We start from the raw sequence: 17,172 nt of genomic DNA on the forward strand, positions 1-17,172 counted from the left end.
CTTTTTTTTCTTTTTTTCTCTTTTCTCTTTTCTTTTCTCCTTTTTTTTTTTCTCTGTTTTTTTTTCTTTTGATATATTACTTTTATTTTTTAATCCATATGTATACAAGATATTTTAGACAGAAGGTAGTGCCAGGTGTGGGCCCTGGGAAGTCGGGAGGATTAGGGATGGGGATTTGTGGGGGGTGGGGTGGGGGGGTGTTAACATAGTCTTAATAAGAACAAGAATGTATTTATATACGGTGGTTCTTTTTTTTTCTTTTTTTTTTTTTTTTTCCTTGGTTCATTTTACTTTTATTAGATCAAACAACACTCGAATAAAGGCATACACCAAGGAGGGAGGTAGAGGGAAAGAAGAGGGAGGAGTAAGGAAGGAGTAAGGGGAATGTAAGGAGGGTGTCTGGGGAGTAAGGGGAGAAGGAAGGTTTGTGGGGAAAGGGAAGTAGGAGGGGAGTGTTAGAGGGAGAAAGGAAAGTTGGAGGGGGTAGATGGGGTGTATGGAGGATGGAAGGGTTAGGTGGGGTTGTGAATGATGAGTTGTGTTTCCTTTTTACTTGTTCGTTTTATTCCCTTTTTCCTTTTTTTCTTTTCTTATAGTAAATACCCTGTATATAAATGATTGCAAATGGAATGTGAAAATTGAATAAAATATATTTAAAAAAAAAAAAAAAAAAAAGACAGAATTTACCAAGATTACCAAGAATTAAACTCTACATCCAACTGAGGAACATAAAGCTTGGAAAGATGCAATGGAAACAGAATTAAAATCATTGCATAAGCTAGATGTGTATGAAAACGTAAAGTTACCACCAGGTAAACATGCTATTGGTTGTAAATGGATTTTTAAACTTAAAAATAGTGTAGATGTGACTGTAACCCATAAAGCCAGGTTAGTTGCACAAGGGTTTGCTCAGTCAGCCAATGACTATGATGAGGTCTTTGCGCCTAGTTTAAAGGCTGCAACGTTACGTGCAGCATTAGTGTGGGCAGTAAGAATGAATGAATATATAGTTAATTGTTTAGATGTAGAGACAGCATATCTTCATGCACCGTTGCAACATACTATATATTTACAGAAACCTGCAGGATTCAAAACTGATAGTAAAACTGATTGCTGGAGGTTGTAAAAGAGTCTGTATGGCTTGAAGCAATCAGGATATGAATGGAATCAATGTATAGTTAAAAAGTTAACTAAAGTTTTAAAACTGGCATGGCTGATCCATGTTTGTTTAGGAAAGAAAGTGATGGTGTGATTTCATTGTTGCTATTGTTCACTGATGACATAGCATTAATCACTAAAACTGAGCAAGAAGCGATGAGTATTATGACACTGTTAAGGACACAGTTCAGTATAAAACATCTCGGCGAGATTAGGCAATATCTTGGTTTACAAATAGATAAAACTAGGGGAGGATACAAAATCTCACAAACGGAGAAGATTAACCAGCTACTCAGGACGTTTAGGATGGAACTGTGTAAACCAGCTAAAACTCCAATGGATGAGGAATTTAGCCATGATGATGTAAAAAGCCCTGCTTTTGATAAAGTTATTTATTAATCATTGATTGGTAGCTTATCGTATCTGAGTAATTGGTCAAGCCCGACATAGCATATAGTGTAAATCAATTGGTAGCAGAGGATGGTTTAATGCTGAACCTATAGAAAGGCACTGGCAAGCTGCTAAGAGGATATTAAGATATCTTAAGCAAACGATGCATTATGCATTGTATTTAGAACTTAAAGATGATCTGAGCTTAACTGCATATGCTGATGCAAGTTTTGCTACAGATGTGTCTACATAGAAATCAACATCAGGGTTTTTTTGCATTCCTGGGAAAATCACTAATGGCGGTCTATTAGACAAAAACATTTAAGTCTATCAACTATGGAGGCTGAGTTCTCATGTTTGTCATTATTATGTACAGATTTGATTCTCCAGTGCACTGCTCGGAGAGTCCAATGCTGGGTTAACACAGCCTATCTGCCCTTGGACTGAGTGATGTTTTTAGTTGACCACCCCTCCCTTTGCCTCTGCATGCTCAGTTCGAAAACTCAGTCCGCCAGTCTGTTTTGGGAGAGCTCCAGTCTAAGGTCAGATAGGCTGGAAAGTTTCCCATTTTGGACCACGTTTGAATCCTCACATTAGAGAATATTATCTCTGTTACAAGAGACAATAGAAACTCCTGAGGTTATCCCAGTGCCTGACCTCTTTATGGACGCTGTACAGCGCCAGTGGCTACAGCCAGGCACCCTAACCAACCCCAGTGGGGGGGACAGAGCACTGCATGCCCTGGAGGGAAAATGGAAAATATCCTGAAATTCCCCGAAGTAGATGCCCCAGTTGTGTCTCTAACTTCCAACTCAAACCTGCCAGCTGAGCTCCTAGAGGGACTAAAGGCAGAAGATAAGAGGTCAGAAAAGGCGTGTCATAAAACACACATGGCGTCTGCCTGGGCCATCAAGGCATCCACCTCTGCCTCCTTCTTTATCAGGGCCACCTTATTCTGGCTACGCCAACTCAGGTCTAGGCCACCACCCAGGAAATCTAGATGGCGCCATGAGCTAACCAAAATTATTACCGCTGTCGAGTATTCGGCAGCAGCCAAATTCTCATCCAGGGCTCTCGCTTCCAATATCACTTCACGCCGCCTCTTATGGCTTAGGCATTGGCAAGCCGAAATGAAAGCCAAGTGGAAGCTGGCATTGGCCCCATTTAAGGGAGGCCTTCTGTTTGGAGAGGCCCTGGACAAGTTTGTCACCGAAACCAAAGACAAACGCAAGATCCTTCCTGCAACCCTTAAGAGGGGTGACCGGAAAGGGGCGGGGTCCTTTCGTAAGAGACCTTACAGGAGTCAGGAAGCAGGGCAAGCTTCTCACCCTTCCTCCTACCAGAGACCCTTTCAGGCAGGGGGGGATAGGCACCAAGACAGACCCTTCGGTGCTCGTGCCAACCAATCCCAGTCTTCCTTTCGGAGAACATTTCGAGGAGGAGGAAACAACAGTGGTGGCTCCCGTCCTTTTCGTAAGGGGAAGTGACGGTCGCAGGGATCCCCCCATCGGGGGTCGGCTATGGCTGTACGCCGACAGGTGGGAGGAGATAACATCGGACAAGTGGGTCCTCAACACCATTCGGAGGGGCCTTGTCCTGGATTTTCTAACCTTTCCCCAGAGAAAGTTTATTCGCTGTCCTACCCCCAGGAACCCAGAGAAGAGGGAGCGCATGAGAGCAGAAATCCGCCATCTCCTAGAGATAGAGGCGATAGAGCCAGTCCCAGGGATCAGCAGGGGAGGGGCTTCTATTCTATCCTCTTCCTTGTGCCCAAGAGTTCAGGGGGGTGGAGGGCCATCTTGGACCTCAAAAGTCTAAATCAGCATCTGGCTTACAAGAGGTTCAAGATGCAGTCACTCCATTCCATCCTGGACTGTGTGAGGGAGGGGGACCTATTGACATCAATAGATCTCAAAGAGGCCTACCTGCATGTCCCCATCCATGTGGCCCACAGGCGGTTCCTGAGGTTCTGTTCGGAAGGGAAGCATTTCCAATACAGGGCACTTCCCTTCGGGCTATCATCTGCGCCCAGAACATTCACCAAAATTCTGGCAGTGCTAGCGGCTCATCTCCGCAGTCATCCGGTTCGTCTGGAATGTTATTTGGACGATATAATTATTCATTCTCTCACCACCAAGCAGGCACACCGCGATGTTTCTCTAACTGTGCAGACCCTGCAGCACCATGGCTTCTCTGTCAACATGGAGCAGAGCCAGTTCCGGCCATCCACCTGTATACAACACCTGGGTGCAGTCATCAACTCCACCTCCTGCCAGGTATTTCTTTCTCCAGACCGGCTGTCCAACCTGAGACGCAGAGTGAAACACTGCAGCCTTGCCAGGTCGGTACCAATCATTCAGCTGTCCCAGCTCCTGGGGATAATGATATCGTGCCTGAGGGTGGTTCTCTGGGCTCGTCTTCACGCTAGGGAGCTGCAGTGGTTCCTGCTGCCAATGCAGAGGGCCAAGGCCAGCAACTCACACAGGAAGGTTCGGCTCCCACGAAAGGTGATCCGGTCTCTGGCATGGTGGAGGTCCAAGGCAGTCAAGAAGGGCTGCTTGTTCAAGGAGCCGGAAAGACTAGTTGTCACCATGGACGCCAGTCTCCTGGGGTGGGGCGCCCACTGTCAGGGCCACCTAGCCCAAGGCCGATGGACTCAGAGGGAGGCCGCCCACAGCATCAATTGGCTGGAACTGAGGGCAGCTCGCCTCGCGCTGAGAAGGTTCGCCGCTCTAGTAAAAGGGGCTCATGTACTGTTGATGACAGACAATGTGGTGACAAAAGCGCATATAAACCGGCAAGGGGGCACTCGATCAAAGGCCCTCATGCTTGAGGCGGAAGCACTGGGCAGGTGGGCGGAACGTCATCTGGCTTCTCTCAGTGCAGATCACATCTCCGGCGTAAGCAACCGGGAAGCAGACTGGCTGAGTCGCCAACGCATCGACCGCTCGGAATGGCGCCTGCACCCGGACCTGTTCCAGCAGATTGTGTGGAGATTCGGCAAGCCTCAGGTAGACCTGTTTGCCACACACAACAACACACAGCTCCCACGCTTCTTCAGTCGCTACCACTCGCCCCAGGCGGAGGGAACAAACGCACTGAGGTCAGTGTGGCCTCAGGGACTACTGTATGTCTTCCCTCCACTTCCGCTCATCCCTCAGGTGGTGAACAAGCTCCTGGCCGAAAAGGCAGACCTCATTCTGGTGGCTCCCTTCTGGCCCAGAAGGCCCTGGTACGCAGACCTGGTCAGTCTCTCAGTTCAGAGACCGTGGAGAATCCCTCGGGACCAAATTGCCCTCAGCCAATGGGCCATCACCCATCCAGAGCCCCAGTGGCTACAGCTAGCCGTTTGGCACTTGAGGGGGAGCTCCTGAGAAAGCAGAAGTTCTCTGACCAGGTCATTCGAACAATCCAAGCGTCCAGGAGGCCTTCTACTACTAGAATCTACGATGCCACCTGGGCCGCATTCTCTCAGTGGTGCAGGACTAGAGACATAGAGGCCTCATCAGCCTCAATCCCTCAGACCCCAGACTTTTTGCAGGAGGGTCTGGATAAGGGTCTTGCGGTCAGCACCCTCAGATGTCAGGTTGCAGCGCTGTCTACTATCCTGGCTAGGGGCTCCTTTCGCTCTCTGAGTAACCTTCCTCAGATCAAGAGCTTTCTCAAAGGAGCAGCGAACATCAGCCCTCCAGCTGTTCACCGGTATCCGTCTTGGGACCTTCCATTTGTGCTTAAGGCTCTGACAAAAGCCCCATTTGAGCCTTTGAGAAAGACCAGTCTGCGCCACCTTACCATCAAAACTGCCTTCCTGGTGGCTATTACATCCGCTCGCAGGGTATCCGAGCTGGCAGCTCTTTCTGTCAGGGAGGATTTGTGCGTAGTTCACCCGGACAGAGTAATTCTGAGGCTTGATCCGTCCTTTACTCCGAAAATTAACTCTCTGTTTCACAGGACTCAAGAGCTTATTTTGCCCAATTTCTGTCCCCATCCTTCTCACCCTAAGGAGCGTGAGTGGCACAAGTTGGACGTGAGACAAGCCGTGCGCACGTATGTAAAGAGGACAAAAGACTTCCGCCATTCAGAGGCGTTCTTTGTCTCCTTCCTCCCTGCGTCCCTTGGCCACAAGGTCTCCTCTCACAGAGTGGGACGTTGGCTACGCGCTTGCATCAAGCTGGCATATGAACACCAGGGCAAAACAGCTCCGAGACGGGTCACCGCACACTCGACTAGGAGCGCAGCAGCGTCTGCAGCCTGGGCAACCCAGGCTTCTATTCTAGACATTTGTAGAGCGGCCACATGGGCCTCCCCCATGGCCTTTATAAGATTGACACCTTTGCCTCAGCCGAAGCCTCTTTTGGCAGAAGAGTTTTACAAAGAGTGGCTGAAATGCCAGAGGCTACGGCGCTTCCCCACCCTGGGACTCAATAGCTTGGGCATGTCCCAGCATTGGACTCTCCGAGCAGTGCACTGGAGAAAGACTGTTGGCTTACCTGAACGGTCATTCTCGGGGCACTGCGAGGAGAGTCCAAACCCGCCCGGGGTGTTTATTATATTGAACGCTGTGACTGTATTGACTGTAACTGATTACAGGACGGTTTCCTTCATTTTCGAACTGAGCATGCAGAGGCAAAGGGAGGCGTGGTCAACTAAAAACATCATTCAGTCCAAGGGCAGATAGGCTGTGTTAACCCAGCATTGGACTCTCCTCGCAGTGCCTTGAGAACGACCGTTCAGGTAAGCCAACAGCCTTTTGCTATAAACAACTCCTACTGGATATGGGAATTGACATACAAGAGCCTATTGTTGTTTTCGAAGACAATCAAGCAGCAATTCAGATGGCATCCAATCTTGCTGTAAAAAACTAGCTCAAAACACACTGATATATCTGAATGTACAACAAAGTGTGAATAGTAAATTAGTTTCACTGGAGTATTGTATGTCTGAAGATAACATCGCAGATTATTTTACTTAGGCCCAAGGTAATATAAAGCATAAATGTTGTTGCGAGGAATACGGATTAAGATTGTAAGATTTATATATTGTCCTACCCAAAGGGGAGAATGTTAGGAATATAATCTAACGGTTGGATTGGCAATATATAACTCATGTAACAATGCTATACCTGTTTCTTTAAAGCATATAGTAAACTGTGATTGGTTGCTGTTTTCCTCAATCGGCCATAAGAGGGAGCCAGAATTACTATTAGCTCTCTGTTTCTTAGCTGCTGGGCTGATCTGACTTGCGTGTTTTGGAAGCTGGCTGTTAGAAAGTGCCATGAGCTATTGTAAGTTTTGCAACTGCTAGCAAACTTTGAATACCGGACTGTTTGTATGTTTATGGACTATGTTATTTGGATTATCCCTCAACTGAAAGACATTGATGACTGACTGCCTTATCCGTGTATGACTTGGACTGTTTGATGGACTCTGATACCTCTATTTCCACGAAAGTAAAAGCCTATTTAAACTGCAGTTGTCTCTGTATGCTGGTTTGTGTGTTCTCCAACACAACTCTCACAACGCTTCTCTGAACGCACTCGCTCTCCCAACAGGGAGCTTACCTAACAAGTGGCATAAGGAAAATTGAAGTAGGAGATTACACCCCAACAAAGAGAAATATAAAAGATCTTTTTGGTGGTGGCTTGGGGAAAACTGAAGAGGGTGGATGTGTCAAAACGAAGAAAAGGGAGAAGTGGGATAAAAGGCTTACTAGGAAAAAAATCAGACAACTAGAAATTGTTATATGGGAAAATAAAGCTAAGATAAAGGATTTATTCCTAAATATGAAAATAAAATGGAGTTGCTAACTGGTTGAATATGATAATGGAAAAATAATTGAATAAAGGTTAAAATATATGGAATATGGACAAATATGAAACTGATATGGTGAGATTGCAAAGCAGGGATTTGTGATTCACTTTTATACATGATAATTAAACTGAGTTACTAATTGATTGAATCTGACAATAGAAGGATAATTAAGCATGGGTTAAAACATACGAAACATGGACATATATAGAACTTTTAAGATGATGAACAAAGTGAGATGTTTACAGCTTGTTATTTTATATAGTAGATTAATGGAATTGTAATGAACATTGAACAGTAAGGATTGCCATTTATAGACAATTAAGAGTAATCTAATCCAAGATATGGAAAATGGAGAGGGAACAATGGCAAACTATTGAGATTTAAAGACAGAATCACAAATTGGGGGTGCGTAACGATGTATAATTATATAAATATAATGCTGAGAATAGCTGGGAATTGTAACCAGTTCTACATATCGGCCAAAATTAGGTTGGGAGTTTAAAAGCACAATGACTATGTACGTATACTTTTTTATTCTACTTTTTTCAAAAAAGGAGGAAGATATATGTATATTGAAAAGGAATTATAAATACCATCACCATAAAATGGAGCTTGCTCAGAAGCTGAAATACACCAAGTGAATGAGATGAAGAGTGTGAAGAAGAGGAGAGAGGTAAGGGAAGGAGATGGATAGGAGAGGGCGGGGGTGGGGAAATGAGGAGGAGAGAAAGGAGGAGTAGAAAGGGGAGAGAGGAGAAGGAGAGAGGAAGTGGAAGTAGAGAAGAGAAGGATGACACAGAGAAGAAAGGAGATAGGGAGGGGAGGAGAGAGGGAGAAGAAAGTGATTGATAAGGTAATTGGTTTTGGGAGTTGACGGTAAGATGAATTAATGTAAATATTTAATAATACAATACGATGTTGGCTACATAATAGTATACATGTGATTATATGTTATGAAAATATAAAAAAACCTTTATATATATAAAAAACATATAACCCAAAGCATACTTCCAAATTAACAAAATAATGGCTTCATTAGAAGAGGAAGATCAATGTTTTGGAATAGGCCAGCCAGAGCCCACACCTGAATTCAATTGAAAATCTGTGTGATGACCTTAAGAGAGCTGTGTACAAGAATGCCCTCAAGGAATTGAGAGGGGCAAAACGGATCAAGAGATATCTAAAGCACCGTTGGTGGAAGACAGGGTGAACAACTGAATACAGGTAAGAGCTGCTATTAAGGCCTACCTCGTAGCAATTCAGGTAGTGAAGCATTAAGTACTTCTCTGCACCAATTGTAATGGCATAAATCGGCCAGCGACCCTCTTTAAGGTGAGCCATTTCCTCCTGGGAAAGGAGGATACAAGGTCTACATCAGTGGTTCTCAACCTATGGGTCAGGACCCCTTTGGAGGATCGAACGTTGTGCTTTAACAAAATATTAGTTTAAAGGTGCGCACACTTATGAAACTATATTTTTGTATTTTTATTTTTCCCCTTTGAAAGATTTTGGCTGGATAGCTTATATTAAAGATGGTGGGGAAATCTGAAATGATCTATATTGGTATGATATTTTTACATGTCAAAAACAAGAGGTGTATCATCTTCTTCGTGCCATATCCGTCATCAGATGTTGGCAATCTTATTTTTTCAACAGCTGCATGAAAAAGTGCTGCTGAGTTTGTCCAAACCAATCCCTTAAGTTTTGAAGCCATGATGTTCTTCTTCTGCCTGGACCTCATTTGCCTTCAATCTTTTAATTGAGTGAAGGATGTTGTATTTTTCTGAGTGTCAATTTAAAATTTTGGATATGGGTGTACAGATTTTATATAAACACTTTATGATCTTTCCATTTGCAAATATATATTTTAACTGAAAATTATAGAATAAAAAAATTACCTGGTGGCATTAATTTCATAAGGATTCGTGCACCATCTCTAAGAGATGGCATATTTAGACTACTTCCTAGGTCTGCAACTTGCCAAAGAAATGAGATGTATCTAGGATGCAGTGACATAATCTACAATAAAAATAGAAATTTGTCATAAGATGCAAATTTTAAATGTTTGCCTAGTATTATACATTTAGATGCATGTGTTCTTTTACTTACAACTCCGGGCAAGCAACTTTCAACTTCTGGATTTGGACCATCGCTATAATGATTGCCATGGTTACCAGGAGAACCCGTGGAAGAATCAGAGGAACTATCAGGGCTTGAAGGCATATTGGAACTTATCTGTGTAAGCTTTGCTGTAATTAACTGCAGACAGAGTAAAATGCAGATGTAAATTGATAAACTACATCAAGTAGTGCATAACTATTTTTAAAAGCTTCTGAATGTATTAAACCACAAGTGTGCAAGTTTACTAATGCATAATTCTATCATTATAGATTATATTTATAGTGTTATGGGCACACATTTTATCAGTATATAATTTTTCTTAGTACTTACTGTTTTATCTTTCAGATTCAATTGTCCAATTAATTTCCTATCATCTACGGGATCTACTAATTCGCCTCCAATAAATAATTCTACTTTGGTATGTGCACTGTTGGCTTTAATACGGTTGAGAATGCAACGTCTGACTGAACCAATGGTATCATTTGTATGAGACCAAACATCCAAATCTTCCACCTGCCGACCTTGGTTTGGAAAACGAACTACTAGAGAGATGTGCTTACCACGAAAAGCTCTGAAAATATAGAGAAATGAAATTCTAGTTAAAATTATCCTGGATATTTAAAAATGTTAATATGGTAAAACACAGTTAATAAATATTTTTACTCCTTTTTAAAACATTGACAATTTGCTAATAAGAAAATGTGTTTCTTATTCTGAATTCTTCTGAAAGGGATGGCTATTTATTTTGTAAGTCAGATAAAATATATCTTTCTTGCATGTATCAAGTATAATAAACATGACATTTATAATTCTGTTGAACTGCACTTACAAACCTTGATATTTAGATAATTGAGACAATAAGTTGATTAGCATAATCCTAAACATATGTATCCTATTGTAATAAAACTACTAATTTGAATCATATCTAATTAATAGTTCAATTACTGCACCCTAGGAAACTGACTTTTCCACAAACCTTGACATTGGTAGAATTGTTCGTTCTTCATGGTAATCACTGTCACATTCATTTATATACTCTCTTAAAACAGTCAACACTCGCACCATTCTTATTGCTTCTTGTCTTGCACAATTAATACTATCTTTATCTCCATCCAGTACACATAAAGTATCATAGGATGCCTTCAAACGATCAAAACAGGACTGAATGAAGTCCTCATGGATAACTACCTGTACAAATGCCAAAAGAGCCATACTTTATCAATTATTCAAAAAAAGGAAATAAATAATATTTATTTGAAAAATAAACCTCAATAAATTACATGTAGAAATGCAGATTTCCCCAATTTTATAATTCCAAAAAATATTTTAAAAGTTCAAAACAAGCCAAACATAGTTTACTCTAGTGGTATAAGCACTGCCCAAAATACAAGGAATATTAATCATAACTGTCATGTAGTCTGACAGAATATCAATACTTTATTCCAGTTAACAAAGATTAATGTCAAAATAGCAGGTCTTCACTAGTCGAACCTTTCTTACCACAGAACATTACATTATTCTAAAATAATAAAAGTTATGGACCACCCAAATTAGATAAATATATCTGCTTATGTCAGAGAACATTTGGTGGTGGTGGTAATATATTATTAACCATGTCTATATTGTGAAAGCAATATTAAATGTGTATTTACTGTGATTATTTCTAGACTGGACTCTTTGGTTGACTATATACAAAAAAGATTTTTACTCTTCTGAAATTGCAACAAAACTTCCTATAGAAAGAAATATTTTACCTGATTAACTTGTAATCTTGGACCAAGGTTGGTATAAATCTCCTTCAGCAGATCTATTGCTCGACTGGCAATATCATCATTTCCTTGAATTACAACCTAAATTAACAACATAAAGCATATGTTAAGCTAAAATTGTATAACAAATGATCTAAAATAGCATATACCCAACTTACCATTTTGGAAATGGAATGTTTTTAAAACCTTTGGAATATCCATACCATTTTACCCATTCTTGGTATGCCATTTTTTGGACTTAATGCTCCAAACAATAGCAGTTTCTGTTATTCTAGGGGTGTTCTGGTTGTGTTACAGGTTATTTCATCCAAAATATGACAAACCACTTCTGGTTTTTAACTTCTAGAAAATGGCAGACCATATACAAAATGGCTAGAGTAGCATGCTACAGAGAGCACTGTGGATTTTTCCAGATAGCAATAGCAATAGCAGTAGACTTATATACCGCTTCATAGGCCTTTCAGGCCTCTCTAAGCGGTTTACAGAGAGTCAGCATATTGCCCCCAACAATCTGGGTCCTCATTTTACCCACCTCGGAAGGATGGAAGGCTGAGTCAACCCTGAGCCGGTGAGATTTGAACCGCTGACCTGCTGATCTAGCAGTAGCCTGCAGTGCTGCATTTAACCACTGCGCCACCTTGGCTCTAGATATGCTATATGATAATCTAGACTACATCCAGTGTTCTCATAAGAAGCTACAAAGAAACTTTTAGAAAGCCAACTCATTACTTAAAAAGCTAATACCAAGTAAATACTGAAAACATGTTGAAATCTAGGTCTTCTGGATTTGTTAATGGAATATTGTTTTTGTTTACATTTTGGTTATGTTGCGATTTCCCAAGTAATAGTGTGAATTTACTATTACTTTAAATAACTGTGGAAAAATAGTTAAGAACAATGGGCACACTTCAAATTTTCCTATTATAAAGATTTAATCATTGGATCTTTCCCCTATAATTTGGAAATAATAAAATCTTGCTTTAATGGAGTACTCTGAAGAAGGAGTTGCCCATTATTCTCAGATGTCTTTAAAGAATTTATATCATTGTTAGAAATTATTTCATCTGTGTGATATCAAATATGAAATAATTTGTCACAATGATTTAATGGTATTTACATCAACTGCACAATTATGACATAAATTATGTAAATTACTTAAGAAAATTACATACAAAGTCCATTAAATCAGTCAAAGTTTTGCTATATAGTTGATAATGAGGGGTCCTTGGTGCTCTCTGAGCTTCCTTTTTTCTTGCAGATGTTTCATTACCCCAACTAGGCAACATCATCAGTGCTAGCATCCCTCATTTCTACCCTGAGCTACATATTCTTCTTTATTGATATAGTTGATAAATTTGTTGGAAAAAACAGCTGTACACAATCTTGTTATGCTGGTAGTAGTTGAAGAACATTTTCAACTAAAATTGGATAATTCATTAAATTAAAAAACCCTTATTTATATACTGTTTAGAAGTCTTTTAGATCTATGACTTTTTAAAGTTTAAAAGCGATCAAGATCACGTGAAGTGTTAATACAACTTTATAATTCCCTGGTAAGGCCACACTTGGAATACTGCATTCAATTTTGGTCGACACGATGTAAAAAAGATGTGGTAGAAAGAGTGCAGAGAAGAGCAACAAAGATGATTAGGGGACTGGAGGCTAAAACATATGAAGAACGGTTGCAGGTATTGGGTGTGTCTAGTTTAATGAAAGAAGGACTAGGGGAGACATGATAGCAGTGTTCCAGTATCTCAATGGTTGCTACAAAGAAGAGGAAGTCAAACTATTCTCCAAAGCACCTGAGGGCAGAACAAGAAGCAATGGGTGGAAACTAATTAAGGAGAGAAACAACTTAGAACTGAGAAGAAATTTCCTGACAGTTAGAACAATTAATCAGTGGAACGGCTTGCTTCCAGAAGTTGTGAATGCCCCAATACTGGAAGTCTTTATGAAGATGTTGGATATCCATTTGTCTGAAATGGTATAGGGTTTCCTGCCTAGGCAGGGGGTTGGACTAGAAGACCTCCAAGGTCCATTCCAATTCTGTTATATTGTATTGCAAGTCTTAAAATAGTACACAAGAGCGCCATACTATCACAAAACATTAAGCTTTATATCTGAACATATGAAATGTACAAAACAATGTAAGCACATTTAAAATACACAATGATGCTTCATTCCACATATATGTAATTGTTGATTTGTCTACTTTACAAAAATAGTGTTTTTTGTAAAGGCATTTTTTCAATACCATCAATACTATTAACAGAAAGTAAATGACAGCCTCAATTTGAATAGTTAAGAGTATATTTTTTACACTTACTCTCCAAAGGTAATCTAGTCCTATTAACTCCAAGTCATCCATCATATAGGCACGTCTCTTTGCTACTAGCTTCCCTTCCCGACAATTCACAGCTTTGAAGAAACGTTCAAAACATTTCATTCCATTTTCTGTTAACAGTGAAGGGTCCAATTGAAGAACATTGTTTTCAAAAAAGTCTTTATTAATGTCAGGGTCTAAGTCCGGTTCATCTCCCATTAGTTTAGAATACCATTTAAAACAGGCTTCACGATCACACAGGTAGACGGCATTTTCAGCTAAACATTTCCATATTTGTTTTGCCTGAGGAGCACAGAGCCATAATTGACCATCCTTCAGTAAAAATCTTGCAGAAAACAAAGGAACAAATCATTAGAAATACGTATTAATCTCATGAATACTTTAAAAATAAAGTTTGCCATATATACCTAAATTCAAATAATTTGAAATTTCCAAAAGGGAAAAAAGATAATTTAGCATTATTACATAATGTGCACATCAATACTTTCACATTACTACATTTCATTTAAGATGATTCCCTCCAAAACCTGACAAGCTAAGTTTTTTTTTAATATTTACTAATTTTATATTTACTAATTTCTTATCCTTAAAACTAGCTGTTCAAATGTGTTTTGATGAATCAAGAGATATCAAGATCCATTTATTCAAAAAAGAACCCTACTTATTTTTCCATCCTTCTGGAGTAGCTTGGCTATGAAGTAATTATTCTAATTGTAGGAACTCTAGTGAAAACAATGTACATGAAATGGGTCCATCTGAAAGAGGTTACGGGGTAGGCATATCAATACTTTATTAAATGAATGGCAATTAGACTGACAGGATCAAAATTAAGATGCAAGAAGTATAATCTCTTCTAAGGATCTTTCTGCAATAAAGTCTACAAATCAGAATAAGCTTATTCTACATATATTGCAATAAGAATATGCAGTTCTTCACCTAAGTAAATAAATATATTTTCTCTCATTAAGGAACATTTATTTTTTTATCCCCCCCCCCCCCCCCCAACACAAACTATGCTTAAACTAACCGTAAAAAGTTCAACCGCTCTTGGACTTCTTGAACATGACTGTATCTACTTCCTGGTCTTACAGTTTGTGGATCATATTCTCCATGCTCTGCAATTTTTAAGAAGCAGATATTATAATATTATATATGTTTAATCATCAGTAAGTCTCAATGTATCCAAGGAAATCCATTTAGAATTGCCAACATTTTAGTATTGTTGAACAATTTATGTTTTAGATATGCAACAACCAAGACAACCATACCAATGTCCTTTGATTCTTTTGTAACTTATTCAAAAATTTATTAACATAAATGACCAGGGGGGCATTTGCCCAGGTTCGCCTGGTGCACCAGTTGCGTCCCTACCTGAACCGGGAGGCCCTCACAACAGTCACTTGTGCCCTTGTGACCTCTAGACTGGACTACTGCAACGTGCTCTACATGGGGCAGCCCTTGAAGAGTATTCGGAGACTTCAGCTTGTCCAGAATGCAGCCGCGCGAGCGATTGTGGGTGTACCTCAGTTCACCCACGTAACACCTATCCTCCGCGAGCTGCACTGGCTGCCTATTGGTCTCCGGATACGCTTCAAGGCACTAGTCGTTACTTATAAAGCCCTTCATGGTATTGGACCTGGGTACTTGGGAGACCGCCTGCTGCCAATTACCTCCGCTAGGCCGATTAGATCCCACAGATTAGGCCTCCTCCGAATCCCATCCGCCGGCCAGTGTCGACTGGCGACTACCCGGAGGAGAGCCTTCTCTGTGGCTGCTCCGACCCTCTGGAACGAACTCCCCGTGGAGATTCGAACCCTCACCACCCTTCAGGCCTTCCGCAAAGCCCTCAAAACCTGGTTGTTCTGACAGGCCTGGGGCTAAAGAGCTGTTGCCCCCGTCTCGAATGGTATGACTGTTGTGAGTTTTTAAATTATATATTGTTATGTTGTTGTTTTTAAATCTTTTGTCTGTATTCCCCTCCCCGGTTTGAGTTGTGAGCCGCCCTGAGTCCCCTTCGGGGGAAAAGGGCGGCATATAAATTTAATAAATTGAATTGAATTGAATTTAAAAATGTTTCATAAATGGCATAGAAATAGACTGTGAAAAATATTTTACTTTTGCAAAACAAATCAATATCCTGCACACTTTTTGTTTTTACATGTTCCTCTATAGAATAGGTGATCTCACATTTCTCAGATTAAAATCCTAACCATCCTAACAATGTTTAGGAGAGAATTTTAATGAGCTAAACAACTTTAAAATTTAACTCACCTTTAGCATACTGTCGCATGCTTTCCATATATGCTGAAAGATTTTCTGCAACTAAAGTTACTAGAGCATGATTGTGCTGAAGTTGATTGATTAAGTCATGACGATAAAATACATGGGGGCTTCGCTGAGTTTGACTGCAATTAAAAATATAAAACTTATAGGTAAATATTTAATATGAATATTTTCATTCAATACTACAGAAAGTAAATGATAGTCCAAAGTGGTATTACATTTTTAAACTAAAATCCCATTCAAAACTGAACATTTATACAAGTCAATTTAAAATTCAACATATAACAGAATAAATATCAGGAGCTACAGCTTTATATTAAAGGCATACTCTTCATAAAATCTGTCATGGAACTATTTTCATAGCAATGAATTATATAACAGCAAGTTACTCTCTACTGCATAATACAATCATTTTTGAAAAGCTTCTGAACCTGTCAGGTACCATAGATTCCTATTGGGACACTGTCATTTTGGTGGAGAGGGGGCCTGGGTGCATTCTGTAATTTATAGCTTTTTTCCTGGTGCCTATCTATCCTGTACTTTGATTTACCTTCATGGGAATGTAAGGGGGGGGAGGGCCATCTGTTTTCTCTCAGCTTCAGAGCCGCCAGCCTGAGAACAGCTTCTTATCACCTTTTCAAAACAACTTCGCACCTTTGGATTGGCTTATTCAACACTGGACTGAGGGGAAGAGTTTCTAGCTGCCTTAACCTAAAAGAATGGCGGTGGCGGGGGGGGGGGAATCCTCGGATCTTGCTTCCTTTGTCTTGCTATCTCTTTTCTTCAATAAAAGGCTATATTTGAAATGCTAATTGTTTCAAGAGCTACTTTCTTGTTCAGAGAGGACAGGCAGGTCCTTATAGAACTATAGTTTGTCATCTAGCAAAAATTATTAACAAATTTAAAATCCAATATGAAAAAGTCCGTTGGCTTATCTGAATGGCTGTTCTCTGTGCGCTGTGGGATAGTCCAAGCATGGGTTAAATTCAGCCTATTAGCATCGAGATTTAGTTTTAAAAAGTCTTGGCTACGCCTCTCTTCTCCTTCAGATGCCAGTTTTTTAACAGGGCGCAGCCATAAGAAGATGTTCAAGATGAAGTTAAGTCTCTGACAGTAAGTCAAGATAGGTAAGAAGGTGATCCGCCACAAACCCTGGGCCAGCCGGACACAGGGCCTGGTTGGATTCTCCCGCAGCACACACAGAACAGCCGTTCAAGGAAGTCAACAGACTTTCTCCTGTGTACTGTTTGGAGAATACAAACATGGGATATACTCAAGCTAAGAGTCACATGGGCGG

At 40.5% G+C, this 17,172-nt stretch overlaps 1 protein-coding gene across 2 annotated transcripts in view; it reads right to left on the reverse strand.

The window, feature by feature from the left end:
• Positions 1-17,172, reverse strand: part of USP9X (ubiquitin specific peptidase 9 X-linked) — a 192,375-nt gene that overhangs the window by 84,603 nt on the left and 90,600 nt on the right. For both annotated transcript variants that reach the window (XM_032219596.1, XM_032219595.1), the window contains exons 15-22: positions 15,864-15,997; positions 14,620-14,707; positions 13,575-13,917; positions 11,234-11,329; positions 10,456-10,667; positions 9,810-10,050; positions 9,468-9,617; positions 9,257-9,377 (exon numbers count right to left, since the gene is read on the reverse strand). In XM_032219596.1, coding sequence (XP_032075487.1) covers positions 9,257-9,377; positions 9,468-9,617; positions 9,810-10,050; positions 10,456-10,667; positions 11,234-11,329; positions 13,575-13,917; positions 14,620-14,707; positions 15,864-15,997 — 1,385 coding nt within the window. The remainder of the gene's footprint in view (positions 1-9,256; positions 9,378-9,467; positions 9,618-9,809; positions 10,051-10,455; positions 10,668-11,233; positions 11,330-13,574; positions 13,918-14,619; positions 14,708-15,863; positions 15,998-17,172) is intronic.

Source organism: Thamnophis elegans, chromosome 6, assembly GCF_009769535.1.
Source record: "Thamnophis elegans isolate rThaEle1 chromosome 6, rThaEle1.pri, whole genome shotgun sequence".
Taxonomy (NCBI): Eukaryota; Metazoa; Chordata; class Lepidosauria; order Squamata; family Colubridae; genus Thamnophis; species Thamnophis elegans.